At 47.3% G+C, this 19,102-nt stretch overlaps 2 protein-coding genes across 3 annotated transcripts; one reads left to right on the top strand and one right to left on the bottom strand.

Annotated features, from left to right (window-relative positions):
• Window positions 1-4,855: 4,855 nt before the first annotated feature.
• Window positions 4,856-6,662, bottom strand: LYPD4 (LY6/PLAUR domain containing 4). Of its 2 annotated transcripts, XM_045989299.1 has the most exons (4): window positions 6,455-6,662; window positions 6,107-6,260; window positions 5,297-5,643; window positions 4,856-5,058 (listed from the first exon to the last, which is right to left on the bottom strand). In XM_045989299.1, exons 1-4 carry the CDS (start codon window positions 6,519-6,521, stop codon window positions 4,856-4,858), a joined length of 771 nt encoding a protein of 256 aa, XP_045845255.1. In that variant the 5' UTR covers window positions 6,522-6,662. The 2 variants fall into 2 exon arrangements, with proteins under 2 accessions (XP_045845255.1, XP_045845254.1); XM_045989298.1 differs by lacking the exon at window positions 6,107-6,260 and having other exon boundaries at window positions 5,297-5,623; window positions 6,416-6,662.
• Window positions 6,663-11,282: 4,620 nt separating this feature from the next.
• Window positions 11,283-16,421, top strand: DMRTC2 (DMRT like family C2). The gene is made up of 9 exons (XM_045989049.1): window positions 11,283-11,307; window positions 12,328-12,558; window positions 12,645-12,802; window positions 13,087-13,163; window positions 13,438-13,621; window positions 13,775-13,901; window positions 14,630-14,690; window positions 14,845-15,019; window positions 15,893-16,421. Exons 2-9 carry the CDS (start codon window positions 12,332-12,334, stop codon window positions 16,003-16,005), a joined length of 1,122 nt encoding a protein of 373 aa, XP_045845005.1. The 5' UTR covers window positions 11,283-11,307; window positions 12,328-12,331; the 3' UTR covers window positions 16,006-16,421.
• Window positions 16,422-19,102: the final 2,681 nt, after the last annotated feature.

Here is a 19,102-nt window from a genome sequence, read left to right as displayed (position 1 = left end):
GTCTTTCTCCGATTGACTTATTTCACTAAGCATGATACGCTCTAGTTCCATCCACGTCGTCGCAAATGGCAAGATTTCATTTCTTTTGATGGCTGCATAGTATTCCATTGTGTATATATACCACATCTTCTTTATCCATTCATCTGTTGATGGACATCTAGGTTCTTTCCATAGTCTGGCTATTGTAGACATTGCTGCTATAAACATTCGGGTACACGTGCCCCTTCGGATCACTATGTTTGTATCTTTAGGGTAAATACCCAGTAGTGCAATTGCTGGGTCATAGGGTAGTTCTATTTTCAACATTTTGAGGAACCTCCATGCTGTTTTCCAGAGTGGTTGCACCAGCTTGCATTCCCACCAACAGCGTAGGAGGGTTCCCCTTTCTCCACATCCTCTCTAGCATCTGTCATTTCCTGACTTGTTAATTTTAGCCATTCTGACTGGTGTGAGGTGATATCTCATTGTGGTTTTGATTTGTTTTTCCCTGATGCCGAGTGACGTGGAGCACTTTTTCATGTGTCTGTTGGCCATCTGGATGTCTTCTTTGCAGAAATGTCTGTTCATGTCCTCTGCCCATTTCTTGATTGGATTGTTTGTTCTTTGGGTGTTGAGTTTGCTAAGTTCCTTATAGATTTTGGATACTAGCCCTTTATCTGATATGTCATTTGCAAATATCTTCTCCCATTCTGTCAGTTGTCTTTTGGTTTTGTTAACTGTTTCCTTTGCTGTGCAAAAGCTTTTGATCTTGATGAAATCCCAATAGTTCATTTTTGCCCTTGCTTCCCTTGCCTTTGCCGTTGTTCCTAGGAAGATGTTGCTACGGCTGAGGTCGAAGAGGTTGCTGCCTGCATTCTCCTCAAGGATTTTGATGGATTCCTTTCTCACATTGAGGTCCTTCATCCATTTGGAGTCTATTTTCGTGTGTGGTGTAAGGAAGTGGTCCAATTTCATTTTTCTGCATGTGGCTGTCCAATTTTCCCAGCACCATTTATTGAAGAGGCTGTCTTTTTTCCATTGGACATTCTTTCCTGCTTTGTCGAAGATTAGTTGACCATAGAGTTGAGGGTCGATTTCTGGGCTCTCTATTCTGTTCCACTGATCTATGTGTCTGTTTTTGTGCCAGTACCATGCTGTCTTGATGATGACAGCTTTGTAATAGAGCTTGAAGTCCGGAATTGTGATGCCACCAACTTTGGCTTTGTTCTTCAATATTCCTTTGGCTATTCGAGGTCTTTTCTGGTTCCATATAAATTTTAGGATTATTTGTTCCATTTCTTTGAAAAAAATGGATGGTATTTTGATAGGGATTGCATTAAATGTGTAGATTGCTTTAGGTAGCATAGACATTTTCACAATATTTATTCTTCCAATCCAGGAGCATGGAACATTTTTCCATTTTTTTGTGTCTTCCTCAATTTCTTTCATGAGTACTTTATAATTTTCTGCATGTAGATTCTTAGTCTCTTTGGTTAGGTTTATTCCTAGGTATCTTATAGTTTTGGGTACAATTGTAAATGGGATTGACTCCTTAATTTCTCTTTCTTCAGTCTTGTTGTTGGTATACAGAAATGCAACTGATTTCTGTGCATTGATTTTATATCCTGACACTTTACTGAATTCCTGTACAAGTTCTAGCAGTTTTGGAGTGGAGTCTTTTGGGTTTTCCAGAGCCTGTGACTCTTGATCTCGGGGCCATGAGTTCTAGCCCCATGTTGGGGGTAGAGTTGACTTCAAAACAAAGTAAATTTGGTTAGCTTTTAGATATGACACCAAACATAAGCCCCAGAGAAGGATGAATTCATTGGACATCTTTTCCCTTGGCTATTCTTTAATAGTAGGTCAGCTGGCAACAAATTCTCATATTTTCCCTTCACCACAATGTGTCCTTAGTTCCCCTTTCCTCCTGAAGATCATTTTGCCAGATCAGGATTTGTAGTCAGCTTGAAAAAGCTGCCACTTCCTTCTGGTTTCCATGCTGTCGGGCACAAAACCTACCATCACTTAAATCAGTGTTCCTTAATAGGCAATGGGTTGTTTCTCTGGCTGTTTTTCAAGGTTTCTTTTTTCTCTCTTGTCTTTAGTTTCCATAAGTTTGCATGTGTCTCACTGTGATTGCTTATCATGCTCGGGGTTCCCTCAGCTTCTGGGACCATTATTTCTTCAGGTACCTTTTTCATTCCATATTTTTTCCTACTTCTGGTATCCTGTGGTGTCAATGTTAGAGGCTTCCTTTTTTTTAAAGGGTTTATTTATTTATTTGAAAAAGAGAGGGAGGGGCACCTGGGTGGCTCAGTGGGTTAAAGCCTCTGCCTTCGGCTCAGGTCAGGATCTCAGGGTCCTGGGATCGAGCCCCGCATCGGGCTCACTGCTCAAGCGGGGAGCCTGCTTCCCACTCTCTCTGCCTGCCTCTCTGCCTACTTGTGATCTCTGTCTATCAAATAAATAAATAAATAAATAAAAATCTTTGAAAAAAGTGAGAGAGAGCTCACTTGCAATTGGGGAGAGGGGCAGAGGAAGAGAGAGGGGTGGAATCCTCAAGCTGACTCCCTGCTGAGCACCAAGAGACCACAAGTCAAGGAGTATGGGCTGACTCCCGAAACTGGAGAAGGCAAGAAAATTGATCCAACCCCAGGATCTCCAGAAAGGAATGTGGCCCCGCCAATATCTTTATTATAGCCCAGTAAAACCCATGGTGGACTTCTGACCTCCGGAACTGTAAGAGAATAAGTATCTGTTGCTTAAAGCCACTGTCTTCATGGTAATTTGTTACAGCAGTAACAGGAAGCTAATAGAGACAGCATATTGGATAATATTGCTGTGTGAATATCAAATGGCGGGAACCTGGTAATTGTAGGGTGGATGTATAGGAGAAAATCCTTGTTCTGATGAGATACAGTTTGAAGTAGTTAGGGTGAAGTAGTATGATACCTATAACTCAATTGGTTTATTAAAAAATCATACGAAGGGCGCCTGGGTGGTTCAGTCATTTAAGCATTTGCCTTCAGCCTAGGTCATGATCCCAGGATCCTGGGATCGAGTCCTGCATCAGGCTCTTTGCTCAACAGAGAGTCTGCTTCTCCCTCTGCCTTTGTGCCTCCCCCCAATTCATGTGCTCTCTTTCTCTTAAATAAATAAAATCTTTTTAAAATCATATATATATATACATATATATAATGAAAATTATTTGTGTGCATACACATGCATACATTTAGCTCTATACAGATAGAATACAAATGTGGCATGGTAAACAGGCATGAGAGGAATCTGGGAGTCCCCTCCCAGAGTCTTGCAAGTTTTCTCTAAGTTTGATTTTTTTAACTGGGGGGTGGGGCCTTATATTTTTGAAGTACACACAAAAGTGTTTACAAACAATATTATATGATTTGTAATATATAATCCAGTGGGTGGAGGAGTAGAAGGGAGATAGAAACAACAAGGTTCATCATGAGTTGATACTTTGGGGCTGGAGATGGGTGCATGGGGGTTCCTGATACCATTCTCACTAGTATAGTGAACTACAGTCCACTTGTATATGTTTGTATACAAACTCTCTTTGTATTTCTTTGAAATTTTCCATATGAAAAGATTTTAAGGAAGAAGAGAAAAAAATTCCAATCGAGAAGTTTTATCAGAGTTCCACAGAACTTTCAATTCAGATCATCTCAAAATCATAGAAATTCATCCATGGAATGGAGAGGGAATATCCCCCTAACTTATTCTGAGGCTAGTATAACCTTTAAACTGAAATGGGAACAACAACAGAAGTACAGAGAAAGGAAAATACCAGGCCAATCATACTCATAAAGATGCAAAAATGCTAAACAAGATACTCTCAAACCAAATGCAATAGTATATAGAATAAAGCAGTACACTGTGACTAATTTACGTTTGTCCCAGGAAATCAAAGGTCATTGAACATTAGAAATTTATAAATGGGGGGCACCTGGGTGGCTGTTAGTTAAGCGGCGGGCTCTTGATTTCGGTTGGGATCATGATCTCAGGATCTTAGGATTGAGCCCTGCATTAGGCTCCCCTCTCCGCAGAGAGTCTGTTTGTCTCTCTCTCCCTCTGCCCCTCTCCCCATCCTGCTTCCTCTCTCTCCAACAAATAAAATCTTTTAAAAATTAAAAATTAAAAATAAAAACCACCCAGATGATACCCAGTTCTAATTCATAAGGCCTTTCGGGTTTTTTTTAAGATTTTATTTATTTGACAGGAAGAGAGTGGGCACAAGTAGGGGTAGCAGCAGGTAGAGGGAAAGGGAAAGGCCCAATGCAGGGCTCGATCCCAGGACCCTGGGATCATGACTTGAGCCCAGGGCAAAGGCTTAACCGACTGGGCCACCCAGACGCCCCAGGCCTTTCATTTTAATGGGGAGGAAATTGAGGCTCAGAAAAGGGGAGAGATTTGGCCAGGATCTCTTGAGTCAGGGGATGAATGGGCTAGAGCTTAGGTCACCACAGGAAGGGGAAAAATGAAATGTTTGGGGGAGGGGTGCCTGGCTGGCTATGTTGGAGGAACATGCGACTCTTGTTCTTACGGTCATGAGTTCACACCCCACACTAAGTGTAGAGATTACTTAAAAGAAAAAAAAACTTTAAAATAATTTTGGGGGTCCTCCTGGCTGTTGGGCATGACTGTAACTTTGCCAGTGACCCTCCTCTCCAACCCCTGCTCACTTCACCATGCACGCTGCCCACTGCTTGCCCCTCCCCCCCTTTCTGGGGTCTGTTTGGCCCCCCTCACACCTTCCACGCCCCCACAACCCTCACAGACCGCAGGACAAGACAGAAAGGCAACTCCGTGACTTTATTGGGTTATGGGAAGGGGTTTGTGCAGTCCAGCTAGATTGTCAGTCCCTGAAGGCCAGCAGAAGACCTGAAAGGAGGCTCCAAGCAGAACTCCAACTGGAGGGCTCTGCGCCAGCAATCTGGGCCTTCTGTAAGATGTTGAGGACCTCGGTCACTCTGATGTTCCCAATATGGTGATAATTTTCGAAAAGTTTGTGGTGTCCACGAGCACAGCCCAAGAGGAGAAAGGTGGTATTGAGTAAGCCTGTAAGGCAGACAGAGACGAATCAGGGACACTTCCAAGATGCAAGTGCCCTGCCCCTGTTTCCAGACACCCCTCCCAACCCAGGACACCGGCTCTCCCATGAGAAACTTGGGTAACAGCCACCTTAGTCCTTCCGCCTTGGAATTCATGTGCCTGGCCCGGGCAGCCCCAATCCCCTCTTGGATCCCACCAGCCTCTTGCAGAGTGGGAAGGCACTAAAGCAAGTTTCTCTTCTCACCTGCCTGAAATTTTAAGGTGGAACTGTAACACTGCGAGGCGTCGTAGGGGCAGGAATCAGTGGTGACAAAATTTGGGAGGCAATCCTTGGAGTGCTCGCCCACACAGGTCGGGCAACTATGGGGAGAAAATGCTGTAGACTTGGGAGTTCTGGCCTTGAGCTTCACAAAAGGATCCAAGCTGGTGAGGTTATTGCAGAGATATGTCCGGCAGACGCGGCTGTAGGAGGCAATGGACAATCCAGGCGGCGAAACAAGGTAGGAGACTTGCTGGGGATAAGATGAGGCTGGGCTGCAGCCCTTAAAACCCACAACTCCCCTTCTGGTCCCTGAGGAGCAGATTGGAGAGCTCTGATCAGTGCTGTTGGCCACACCCAGAGCCAACCCTCCCACCCTGCACCCTGCTCCTCCAGCGCGCTCTGCCCCATCACCAACTTTGCCGAGGTCCACTTGCTGCAGCTGCACAGGGCTCGGATCCTGGGTCTGGGGTCTCTGTCTGTCTCTCCTCACCAGCCCCTCCCCACAGTAACCCCCCTGTGTCCTCTCTCCCCTGTGTCCCTTTCTTTTATTCTCTCCCAGATCATCCCCCATCCACCTGGGATCACCTCCTTTCTGCCTTCCTATCCAGCCCACACCACACCCAGCCAGGTCCTGCCCTCCCCTGCCAGTGTTTTGACATTATTTCCAAAGATAAAATGGAGTAGCTGTTTGGAGCTCAAGTCCAGAGTCCTTGGGTGCTGGGAATGGAGCTGGGGGTCAGAAGAGCCACACACAAAATAATAATAATAATAATAATAATAATAATGTATCACTTTCCTTCGCCTGTCTCGATGAACACCAGCGTCTCCTCACAGCCCTCACTCAGCTTACACACCATGCTCCTCATCAGAAGCCACTTCCAGTCATGAAGAGAAACAGCTCTGAAGAGTGAGGATGTTGCTTCGTAGCATAAAAGAGCCGCGGCCCCTGAAGGGAGAATGCCCTTCCAGTCACGGGCCCCTCATATTGCCTTCTCAGCCCCCCAGTTGCCAGCCAAGAACTTGGCCTCCACAGATCCTGAACCCTGAGGAACCCAGATACCCAGCCCTCCTTCCTCTAGTTACATGAATCCAGCTTCCCACCCTCTGGGGTCCCAAAGCGTCCAGCCCCACAGGACATACGAGGCACAGTGGAGATGGCCCCTAGGAGGCAGAACAGATGCACAGGGCTGAAGTGCTGGGGTCCCATGGTCCTGGGTTGGGGTCCTGGATGCTAGAGGTCAATCCAGAACCAAGATCAATCCAGGTATCAAGCTCTGTTCTCATCAGTCTCTGAATTCTCTGTTCACCTGCCTCTGGGTCACTGTTTCTAGAGCAGAAAGTTGATTGTCAGGTTTTGTGACATAGGCTCCCTGTGACCTTCAGGGACACAAGACTTCCCGTCTCCATAGTGTCCCCTCCAGCCTGCCCTGAACCCACCACATTAGCTTCTCGTCATGACCCTCACAATCCTGCTTAGGTCCTCCCATTGGACATGGAGCTGAGCAGAGCTGACTTCCTCAAAGGATCAGTGGTAACACAGGCTGTTCCCCAGCCAGAGGCAATGAGATCAGAATAACAAGGGGGTGTGTAGGGAAGTTAACTGAAATATTACTAAATAACTCTTGGTTCAGAAAAGGATATTGAAAAGTATTTAGAAGTGAATAATGATGAACATAGAACATTTCTCTCTCTCTGTGTGTGTGTGTGTGTATGTGTGTGTGTGTCTCACACACAGAAACTTCATGTAAAATCTGGTGAAAACTAATTAAAGTCTATATTCTAGTTAAGAGTTTTATGCCAATGTCAAGTTCATGCTTGTATACTGCAGTTGTAGAAGATATCCCTGAGGGGAAGTGGAAGGAAGTATTTATGGCTTTACGACTTATGCAACTTCTTGTGAGTCAATAAGCATTTCAAAACCAAGTTTTTTTTTAACTACAAGTCAAAATGTGGGACACAACTAAAGCAGCGTTTACAAGTAAATTTATGCTTTCAATACATTTGTCAGGAAACAGGAGCGTTAAAAAACACGGTCAAGGATTAACTCAAGAAGTTGTACAAGGTGCAACAAAACACCTGCCCCCCCCCAGTAAAGGACAGAAATTAAGATAATGACAGAAATCAATGAATTAGAGCAACAAAAGTTATTACAGAAAACTTAACATTCATTCTTTGACAAAATCAATGAGATAATTCTCCAGCAAATCTAATCAAGAGAAAAAGAGAAGATGCAAATAAAATACAAATTAAAAATCAGAAGTAACAGAGAGAGGCTATTTTTAAAAAAAATGCAAGCATACTTAAGAACTCTACATTTATAAATTTGAAAGCCTAAATGAAGTAGGGGAGCCTGGCTGGCTCAGTTGGTACATCACGCGACTCCTGATCTCAGGGTTGCGATTTCGAACCCAACGTTGGGTATAGAGATGATGTAAAAAAATAAAATCTTTAGAAAACCTGGATGAAGTGAATACATTTCTAAAATAATGTGAAATGCCAAGATTTCATAAGAAGAGCATATGCAATGCCTTAAAGCAATCAGAATGCCCAAGGACCTCTGGAAAACTGACAAGAAAAAGAGAGTAACCCCAGTAGGAAAATGGACCAAGCATAGGAAGAGGCAATTCTCAGAAGAGCAAATCAGAAAGGCTAAAAAAACATGTGGAGACACACTCAGGCTTAACAATAATCAGAGAAAGGCAGTCTATCAAACTGTCCATCTCTCAGACTAGCAATGGTCCAGAAAGCTGGGAAAAGAAATGTGTTGGCAGCAATGTGGGGATACAGATACAGGGACCCTTGTGTACTGCTGCTCATGGGGTTGTTGCGAGGGGCACAGGACCCTCTTCTGGACCCTGAGGAACAGTTGAAAGTTCTGATCAATGTTTCAAACCCAAAGCAGCATTGCAGGGAGGAATCTGGCAAGACTAAGTCAAATCAGGTTTACAAATTCCCATTTCTGGTACGTCCTAGGTACACATAATAGAGATTTCCACTTTCATCTACAAAGTAACATATTCCAGGATGCGGCATTATTATGGAGATGGTGAGTTGAAGGCAATGTGGGCGCTCCTGGCTGAGACCCGGTGAGCACACAACATTCAGGGGACACACACTACGGAATATCATGCAATTAAAAAATACTGATTAGGGGCGCCTGGGTGGCTCAGTGGGTTAAAGCCTCTGCCTTCGGCTCAGGTCATGATCCCAGCGTCCTGGGATCCAGGCCCCGCATCGCATCGGGCTCTCTGCTCAGCAGGGAGCCTGCTTCCTCCTCTCTCTCTGCCTGCCTCTCTGCCTACTTGTGATCTCTGTCAAAATAAATAAATAAAATCTTAAAAAAAAATACTGATTAGACATACACATAACATGTACATGGCTGGATCAGAAAAATACAGTGCTGATTATTTTAAATAAAAACACAATATTACTTGCATAAGTTAAAACCACAGGCACAGGGTTGCCTGGGTGGCTCAGTCAGTGAAGCGTCTGGCTCTTGATTTCAGCTCAGGTTCTAATCTCAGGGTCATGAGACCAAGCCGCACCTCAGGCTCTGTGTATAGTGTGCAGTCTGCTTAAGACTCTCCCTCCTGCTTCCTCTGCACCTCCCCCATGCTCTCTCTTTCTCTAAGTAAATAAAATCTTTTTTTTTTAAAGATTTTATTTGACAGAGAGAGATCACAAGTAGGCAGAGAGGCAGGCAGAGACGCAGACAGAGAGAGGGAAGCAGGCTCCCCACTGAGCAGGGAGCTGGACACGAGGCTTGATCCCAGGACCCTGAGATCATGACCTGAGCCGAAGGCAGAGGCTTAACCCACGGAGACACCCAGGCACCCTAAAATCATTTTTTTAAAGTAATAAAACTACATGTGCAGGGGTGCCTGGCTGACTCAGTAGGAAGAGCACGTGACTCTTGATCTCAGGGTCATGCGTTTGAGCCCCATGCTAGGTGTACTTAAATGAGTGAACGAATGAATAAATAATAAACAAACTTTTTAAAAAACACGTTCACACAAGACACCGCACATCTTACAAGAACACAACAACCAAAAGATAGGCATTAACCACTAGAAGTGAGCGCCTACAGGAGGGTTAGGGAATGCAGGTGGGGAATGAAGATTACTAGAAATACTAAAACAATGTAGATCGTACAAAAGTTCACAGCCTTCAGACTCAAAGGTGGAGTAAGGTTAGAATCTTTACCCCTCCTTTACAATAAGTTGTTGAACTCATTTATAAAATGGGCTAATAATACATTTCATGAGGATGCTGTTGAAAATTACTAAGCTTATTAATATAAAGTATCAGGCAAGTGCTAAACTCTCCATAAATGTTGGCTCTCCAGTCTCTCTCCGTCTTACCACTACCTAAAGGATCAAGGTCAACCTCTTTAGTAGGCAGTCAAGCCTCCCACACCCACATCCCCCACTGCTAGATTGGCCCCAAACAACCTGTCCAACTTTGTCTAGTACTGCTCGCCTGCACAGCAGTCTGCTAGAGGTCACTTCTGCCACCCTTTTCTGTCCAAAATGCCTGGCACACGGGCTCTGTAATTCAGGAGTCTGTAGCAAACAAAGTGGCTGAGACCCGCAGAAAAGATGGAACACAGGACAGGGAAATGAAGGCTGACAAAGGATCACACAAAGGGATTGGGCCAATCAGAGAAGATGGCACACTTCGGCCTGGAATGCAAAACGACAGGATCCAGAAGTCTGAGCACAAATGGAGACACAAACAGAAAAGAGCGGAATGAAATTCTCAGGCGGAAAGGAGGAAGAGGTGGTCAGAGGGGATGCTATGCCTGCAAAAGAGAAACCATGCAGAGGAGGAGGAGCAAGCTGGTGGCCAGGAACCTTGCAGGGAGTCAGAGGACCAGCAGCCAGAGCACAATAGGAGAGGCAGGAAAATGAGGCCTGGCACACAAAGACGTGGCACTGGGGGTGGGGGGGGGGGGGAGACCGAGGCGGGAAGCACAAAGAAAGGGGGACAACAGGAGCGGGTGGGAGGGAAAACCGTGAGACACACGGAGAAGGCAGGTGAGGATGACAGAGTGGAGCCCAGATGCAACTGACGAACTGAGGTGAAACCGGGGAGGGAGATGAACGCAGAGAGTGGAAAGGGGTGAAGGAAATACAGAAATACAGCCACCTCTCGGAAAGAGAGTGAAGGGGGGGCGGGGGGTTGACAGGGCCAAGCTATTCGGAAAATAGAAACGTGGAGGAAGGGGGGCCGAAAATCAGCAGGATGGACAGAAGGACAGGAACTCTCAAGAGAACAGGAAAACTGAAGTTAGGAAAATCAGCACCTAAACGGACAGGAAGAGAGACATGGAAAGGGGCGCAACCCGAGGTGGGATAAGGGAAGGAAACAGGAAAATCAGAGGAGAGGAAACGCATAAAAGGAGAAGGGCAGATCTGGAGTTGGGGCACAGGGAGAGAAGTGAGAGAAAAACGAGCATCCACACAGCGAAGAAGAACAGCCCGAGCGAGGTCGAAGCCCGGAGCGCAAGAGGCAAAACCGCGCGGTGCAGGCTACAGGGAGAGACTGCGCGTGCGCAGACAGGTCCAGGTCAACGCCTGGGGGGTCGGCCCCGGCAGCCGTTTCTGCAGGGGGCAGAGCCAGTCTTATCCTGGGAGCAGTACTCGACGCCCCATTGGCCACCTCTCCCAAAGGGGAGTAACAATCTGGAAAGGCAAGCCACAGGGGGAGGGGCAAGTGGGGGGGGATAAGACTCAACTCGACGCGCTATTGGCTGGCCTGACAGCCTGGCGCGAGGCGAGGTGGGCTAGAGGTAAGGGGAGGGCCCATCAGTGAGGATCTTGAAGCGCATTGGTCGCTTGCCTTGATGGCGAGACATGACGCTTGAAGCTCATTGGTCCTTGTGAGAAGGGGCGGGAAAACGGGCTCGAGCGCGGCCGTTCCTCACGCCACTTCCTCACCGAGTCCTTTCGCGTCCTCCTGACTGAGTCTGACTTTGCTCGCTCGAGGCTGTGGTAACCGCGGGCCGAGGACGCGAACACGACCCCGCCCCTCCCTGTCCCTTCTCCCCCTCTCTGTGGCGCTGGACCCCCTGCCCCGCCTCCCCCTCGCGCTCCTCGCGCCCCTCTCCTCCCCTCCCCCACACCGCGGGCCCCGGGCGCGCTCCTGGACCCTGGAGCAAGGCGAGGCCGCAGGCCCGGCAGCTGAAAGGGGGTGCACGCGAGTAACAGCCGCGCGAGGCGGTGGTGCGCCTTGGGGAGGTGGGCCGGGCGATGCATGAGATCGGTTGCTGGGAATGGGTAAAGGCCCCCGAAGCGCTGGGCGCGGCGACCACCGGGTTTGCTTCAGAGTTTGGAGGGCATGTGGGTGCGGGACGGGAATCCGTGCGGTGAGGAGGGGGCCTGGCATCTGGAAGAGGCTCAGTAAACGTTTGTCGAGTGAATGAAAATAATTCTTGAAAGTGGGGCGAAGAATCCGTGAGAATAAAGTAATCGCGGGGGTGGGGGGCGGGGAGGCGGCAAGAGAGCGTTCTGATTTAAAAGGGGAGCAAGGGGAACGTTGACTTGCGGGAGGTACATGACGCTGAGAATTGAAGGGGGCATGAACGTAGTTGTCGGATTGGATCAGTGCAGGAGGGAGGGATGGGAGTCGCCGAAGACGACGGCAAGAAGAACTCTCAGAACAGGGCGTTGGGGAAAAGGGGGTGTAGGACCCCGAGGGGGGGCATGAATGCAGGGGTATGAGCATGGGGCTTGTGCAGGAGGAAGCACAGGCCAGCAGCTGAGAAGGGAAGGGGGAGAGGGGCGCCGGGGAAGAAGGCGAGCCTTCTGGGAAGAAGGAAGTCCGAGGAAGGCAGTGGGGTGAAGGGGGAAGAAAGCAGGCGGTTTGGGGGGTGGGGTGCGAGGAGCGAGGGTGAAATCTGAGGCCGCAGATGGGTGCTGTGGAAACCCCTTCAGGTGTGGCCTCCCAGGGGCAGGAGGGCTGGTCAGGAAAGGGCCCATGTGGCCGCCCTGACCTCCCACTCCTGCCCCCAGATCCATGGAAGCCAATGAAATGCCCACTGTTGTCCACCACTGTGCCTCCGACTCTGCCCCAGGGGGTGAGACCAAAGCTGCCCCGGGCACGGATCTTGTCCCCAGGAGAGCTGTCAGTCGCTCTCCCACCTGTGCCCGCTGCCGAAACCACGGCGTCACTGCCCACCTGAAGGGCCACAAGCGCCTGTGCCTCTTTCAGGCTTGCGAGTGTCATAAATGTGTCCTCATCTTGTGAGTATGAATGAGATCCAAGGAAGGGAGGAGGAAGGGACTCATCTAAAGCGAGGCTGACTTTTGACCTGCAACCCCTGTTTTAGGGAGCGCCGGAGGGTCATGGCTGCCCAGGTGGCCTTACGTAGGCAACAGGAGGCACAGCTAAAGAGGCATCTGGCTCAGGGACTGATGAGGAGAGGCGCAGCTCCTCCCAAAGCTCCCACCCATGTCAAGAAGGGAGCCACTCGACCCGGGGTCCCCGGTGAGTGTCTGGCCAGGGATGGGTCCGGGTTTGGGGTGGAGAAAGCATAAGTAGGAAAAAGAGTCCCAGATCCTCCATTGGAATTGGTATGTGACTTCAGGCAAAGTTTCTGCTCTCTGGGTGGCCTCAGTCTCTCCAACTTTAAATGCAGTCAAGTGTTAGGAGGATGTAGTGAGATCCCTGGGTAGAAAAAGGCCAGAGGGAAGTAAGAACTCAGTTGGCAGTTGGAGTGGGGTGGAGGTCAGGATAAAGGGCTCATCAGAGCTCTCCCTGCTCCCTCACAGCTGAAAAGGAAAACATAGCACCCCAGCCTCAGACGCCCCATGGGGCAGTCCCACTGGCACTGACACCCCCTGGGAAGGTAAGGAGAAACTGGGCCCTGGAGGAGCGACTCCTCTACTAGCCCTTGCCCAGACCCCTCCTTCTGTGCCCTGAACACTTGGGTTCTAGAGCTAGTCCTGATTTGCAGTATCCTCCTGGGCAAATCACTTCTCTTCTATGGGTAAAAAAATGGGAGGGTGGTACTTTTAGCCCTCCCAAGTCTAAAGTTTTGAGGTCCTGACCCCACCCTAGAACGTACTCATTCCTTCCCCAGCCTCGTATCTGACTCCAACTTGTGTTCTCTGCCCTTGCAGGATAACTCCCGGGGGCCTCTGCTGCTTAGTCATCCCCCAGAAGCCTTGCCTTTGTCCTGGACTCCAGTGCCTCCAGGCCCTTGGGCTCCTGGACACTGGCTGCCTCCAGGACTTTCCATGCAACCTCCAGTGGTATGCCACTTGCTATGCCAAGAACCTCCTGTCCCTCTGCATCCCTTTCCTGGTAAGATTAATTCAACATTCATTCAACAAATATTTGAATACCATTGTACTGCTGTACCAGAAAGAGAAGAGGAAGAAGATGCAGAGTAGGAAGGAAGATGGAAGTCATGACCTTTAACCCCTATACACTCCTGCATTCTCTTACCCTCATTAGGCTTTGACCCTGGCACTTCCCTCCGGCTGCCCACTCATGGGCCCCTCCCAACCTGCCCAGGATCTCGCCCGATACTGACGACTCCCCTTCCTGGAGAATCCCAAGGGCCCTCTGCCCTGCCCCGCGCGTGAGTAGGGAGGGAAGGATATTTGTCTATAATGTGCCTAATACTGTCCTGGACACCACAGTAGATGATATAGAACACAAGGTCTCAGACTAATGTGTGAGGACGGGCACTCCTAGCTCTGCCATTGCCTGACTGAGAACTTTTTGTACAAGTATCTTTACCTCTCTGAAGCTGGTTTTCTATCAGTAAGTTGGAGACACGATTACCTTCTTTTTGCTTTGTAATGAGAATTAGTGATAATGTACAGAATATACCCTAGCAGAGGCCCTGGACTTTACTAGCAGTAGCTATTAAATCCTCTTAAACAGATAAAATGGAATCAAACTGCCTGCTGAAAGGGTGGGTTGGGGTGGGGCGTGATGGTGAGAGCCTCAGAGGCCTACAGTAGAGGTCAGAGGCCATTAGAGAAAGTTTCTTAAAGGTGCTCCTCAAGTTCCATGGGGATTGGGGAACTAGAGGAAGGAAACTAGACTCTGGTAGGGCAGGAACAGCCATCCCTGTCCCTCTCGCTGTTTATATGTTTTTTTAAAAATTGATACCATTGCCATAGTAGCTCTGGGGGAAAGAAGCGGCAGGGATTTTCATTTTATAGCAAACAAAACAGGCTAAGACAGGGGAAGGGACTTGCCCAAGTCCACAAAGCCTAACGGCCCAGCAGGTACCCAGACTTCCATGTGTACATGTCCATATCCATCTGTTTAACCCCCTTGTTATCTTCTTGCTTCTAGATGCTCGACTCTGATACTCCAGCCCTGTGGCACCCCAGACCCTCTTCTGCTGCAGCCACAGGTCCTGGGAAAGAAGTGGGATCCAGGACCCTGGGAGGAAATTGAGCCTGGGGAAAGGAAGATAAGGGATAGTGAAGTAACCAGAGGCTGAGAGAGGACTTGGAGAATGGGCAGAGTAGGGGTTCCCACTCTGTTTCTTTTCTTTTCTTTTGCAGGCCCCTGGAGCTTCTCGCCTGGCCTGGACTTCTGCCCCCTCAGAGCGGCAGCTGCAGCGGGAGGCAGCTGAGGCTCTTGTGGGTCTGAAAGACTCTTCCCAGGCTCCCCGCCTGACCTCTTCTGTTCCTCCCAATCCTCCTTGGATCTCCCTGCTCCATCCCTGTGGCCCACCAGGTAACCTGTTCCCTGAAAGAAATGGGATAGGAATGGTTGGGAAATGGAGGTACCAGGGTAAGTAGGGACTAACCAGGGTCAGCATGTTGAACATCTTCAGACTCAGGCTCCAGGCTTCTCAACCTGACTCCTGGAATTGCAGTCGAGAGTTGTTTGGTGAACCAGTTTTACTAATTTTGTGCTTAAAAGCAAATATCCCATGCCCTCATGTCAAGGAAAAGGGAGCACTGAGAAAAGCAGGGACTTGCCCAAGGGCATATGGCAAGACTGGCTGAGCCTAATCTCCTGACTCCAGCCTCAGGTTCCCTGCAGCTGCCTGCTGCAGATCTGATAACTGCCTTCAAGGACTTTCCATTCTACTTGGCAAAACAGGATGCCTCCACAAAGCTCAGTGACAAACCTGGAAAGAACTAAAGGAATCTTGAGGAATGAAACCTATGGGGACAGGGAGGGAAGGCTGAGAATTCTTCTATCCAAGATGGTGGCTTGGGTATGGTGTGTGGGTGAGGAAACCTGCCTGGAAAAACTGCTGGAACAGAAGGCGATGAGGCTGGGGAGACTTCTGATCCTGGAGGTCTGGATGCCAGTCTTAGGAGTCCAGACCAGCAACTGTGCATGAAAGGGAGCCAGAGAATATTTCTGAACTAGGCAGGAACATAGAGACCCTGAGCTTTAGAAAACAAGTATGGTGGCTCTGATGGAGGGATTGAAAGAGACAAGACTGGAGGTTGGAAAATCATTGAGAGGGAAGCGTTTGCTATAATCCAGGTGAGCAAGGATGAGGCCTGGATTGGTGGATGGGGTAAAAAGAGGGGGTTTCTGGGAAAGGAAATGGATCTGATCCAGTCCTACCCCCTTCTTTCCTGCTCATAGCTCCTGCTGGAGGAAGAGGATTCCAGCCTGTTGGACCCTCCCTCCGACCCAGTCCAGCCCCCTCTGTGGCTCTGCATATTGGCCGTCTGGGCTCTATCTCCCTCCTAAGCTAGAAGCCCAGAGATGGAAGCCTTGCTGGGCAAGAGGCAACAGCCTGCGGGCACTGCATGTTTGGTGTTTTGCTTCTGGATTTATGCATGGGATTTAATGTAGTACAAGCTTCCAGCTTTTCTTTTTTTTTCTTTACTTTTTTTTTTTTCTTTTTTTAAAGCTTTCAGGTGCTTCATTAGCTTTTGGTTCCTTTTGTAGTGTGGGCATTTCCTTGACTGAAAGTGGTATTCTCTTACTCACTGGGTCCTGGGACATTTTTAAATCCCCAACAAAGTGAGAGATGTGCAGTTTAAGCTAACCAGTATCTAAATAGGTTTTTGCATGAGTTCACTTTCCAGAATATTTAACATATGATTCTGTACATACCTATGTGCTCATGTCTGTCTCCATACATGCAAAAACAGGAGAGTATTTTCATTTTGTGTCTGCCTTTGGGTGAGTAACTGAGAAATAAACCTTTGTTGTTTTAAGCCACTGAGATTTGGGGATTGTTTGTTGCCGCACTGTAACCTAGTCTATCCTAACACGAAGGACTTGTTCAACTCACTTTTCAGTAACTAGCACAAATAAATATAAACTTGGATTTCTTATAGCTATATAAGAAAGATTGGTAGTGGGAGATTCACTGATTCAACAATGAAGTGCCTACTCAGTGCCAGGCATAGACCGTTTCCAGCTGTCAGAGGGCTACAAACTGAAATGCATACAGGGCCAAGCAAATCATATAAATGAATAAAGAAAACTGGACGAGCCCTAGAAAACTGAGAATGCATGCCCTGCCTAAGGGAACAGCCTCCTTTACCTTAGTGGATTGTCGCCAGGCAGGACAGTGGCTATTGCCACAACTTCTGATTTTTCAAGAGAAGTTGAAAAACTGAATTTCTTTGTAGAACATCTTAATTTTCAAATGGTATCTCAGTTTTCTTCTTTTTCAAACAATGTTTACATTTTAGAGCAGTTTTTCACAGAAAAATTGAGCCCACTGTAAGTGTTCTCATGGTCTCCCTGCCCCCACACAAGCACAGCCTCCCCCACTATCAACATTCCCCACTAGAGTGGTACTTTTTTTAAAAAAAATACTTTATTTATTTACTTATTTGACAGAGAGAGATCACAAGTAGGCAGAGAGGCAGGCAGAGAGAGAAGAGGAAGCTCTTCTTCTTCTTCTCTTCAGGAAGCTCCCTGCTGAACAGAGAGCCCGATGTGGGGCTCGATCCCAGGACCCTGGGATCATGACCTGAGCTGAAGGCAGAGGCTTTAACCCACTGAGCCACCCAGGTGCCCCTAGAGTGGTACATTTTTTAAAGTTGATCAGCTTACATTGATTTGTCATTGCCACCCAAAGTCCATAGTTTACATTAGGGTTCACTCAAATTTGTGCAGTTTATGGATTTGGACAAATATACAATGACATGTATCCACCATTATAGTATCACAGAGAATAGCTCTGTTTTGTAAGATTTTATTTATTTATTTTAGAGAGAGCACAAGCAGGGGGAGAAGCAGGCTCCCCGCTGAGCAAGGAGCCCAATGTGGGACTTGATCCCAGGACCCTGATATCATGATCTGAGCCAAAAGCAGACACTTAACCAACTGAGCCATCCAGGCACCCATATTGCACGAGTTAGTTACACTGTCCTAAGATTTCTCTGTGCTCCACCTACTATTCAACTCTACCCGCACTAACCCCTGGCCACCAATGACCTTTTTACTGTTTCCATAAGTTTGCTCTTTTCCCAGAATGTCATATAGTTGGAATTCTACAGTATGCCTTTTCAGATTGCGTTCTTTTCCATCTAAGTTTGCTGTATGTCTTTTCATGTCCTGATAATTCCTTTATCAGCACTGAATAGCATTCTATTATCTAGATGTACCACAACTTCTAATCATTTTTAAATTCTCTATCTGTAGAATTATTGAAAAAGGAGAGTCATCAGTTGTGGATTCAAATCCCAGCTCAAGGTCAAGCAACTTGACTCTCTAAAACTCAGTTGCCTGGTTTGTAACTACCTTATAGAGTTGTTAAGATTACAAATCTGTAAAAATTAACACCAATGATGTACTACTGAGAAACCATGTTATCTGAAATCATAGACTGTCAGAAAGTTTGCTCTTTGAAATCATAGTAATAGTGAGAAGGGGACATCTCACTCTTGCCTGAAGGAGCACTTTAACATAGAGAAGCAGGTATGATTTCCAACCCAGGTGCAGACCTTCAGAGGAGGGATTTCTGAAAATAACATTACCCATTTATCTTAACTCTATAATTTCTGAAGAAACAGGACCTTGTGTCTGCTTCTCCGCCCAGGCATGATGCTGATGCTGTTATATAGGATCTGCTTTGCCTTGAGTCCATTAAAGTTCTGCTTAATATATAAATTTTACATAACATTCATTCTTCCCCCAAAACCTGTATTATCCCCGTGTCTTCTTTTGTTTGGTGAGGCACACTACAGAGTTCCTCTGGACAGCTCTTTTTTAAAAAAGAAATACTAAGTAAATTGATCCAAGTGAATTAAGCTTAAATGATTCAGCACTGATATTAGAAATGTACATCAAGGGGCGCCTGGGTGGCTCAGTGGGTTAAAGCCTCTGCCTTCAGTTCAAGTCATGATCCCAGGGTCCTGGGATTGAGCCCCGCATCGGGCTCCCTGCTCAGCAGGAAGCCTGCTTCTCTGTCTCCCACTCCCCCTGCTTGTGTTCCCTCTCTCACTGTATCTCTCTCTGTCAAAATCTTTAAAATGTGTATCAGAAATGTACAAAAGGTAAATATAAGTTATCCGAGTATATGGACATTTATACTTACACATGTATACAACTTACATAGTCAAACACACATATGTTGATTCTGGGGGGAAAATCTGAGACACAAACTATTCTAAGTGTGAAACAGGTTTGTTTCAACAACATTGTGCATGAAACTAAATACATGATGTTTTCATGCTTAGAAGCATAGTTTATGTTCTAGACGGAATGTTTGTGTCACCCCCCAAAATTCCTATAGGAAACCTAATTTCCACTTGTAATGACATTTGGAGGCGTTGCCTTGGGGGAGATTAGTGCCATAATAAAATATTCCCCAAAGAGCTCCTGCCATGT

The sequence above is a fragment of the Meles meles genome, chromosome 19 (genome assembly GCF_922984935.1).
Source record: "Meles meles chromosome 19, mMelMel3.1 paternal haplotype, whole genome shotgun sequence".
Lineage (NCBI taxonomy): Eukaryota > Metazoa > Chordata > Mammalia > Carnivora > Mustelidae > Meles > Meles meles.
Note: the sequence above shows the minus strand (reverse complement) of the source record. Positions and strands in the feature narration are given on the sequence as shown.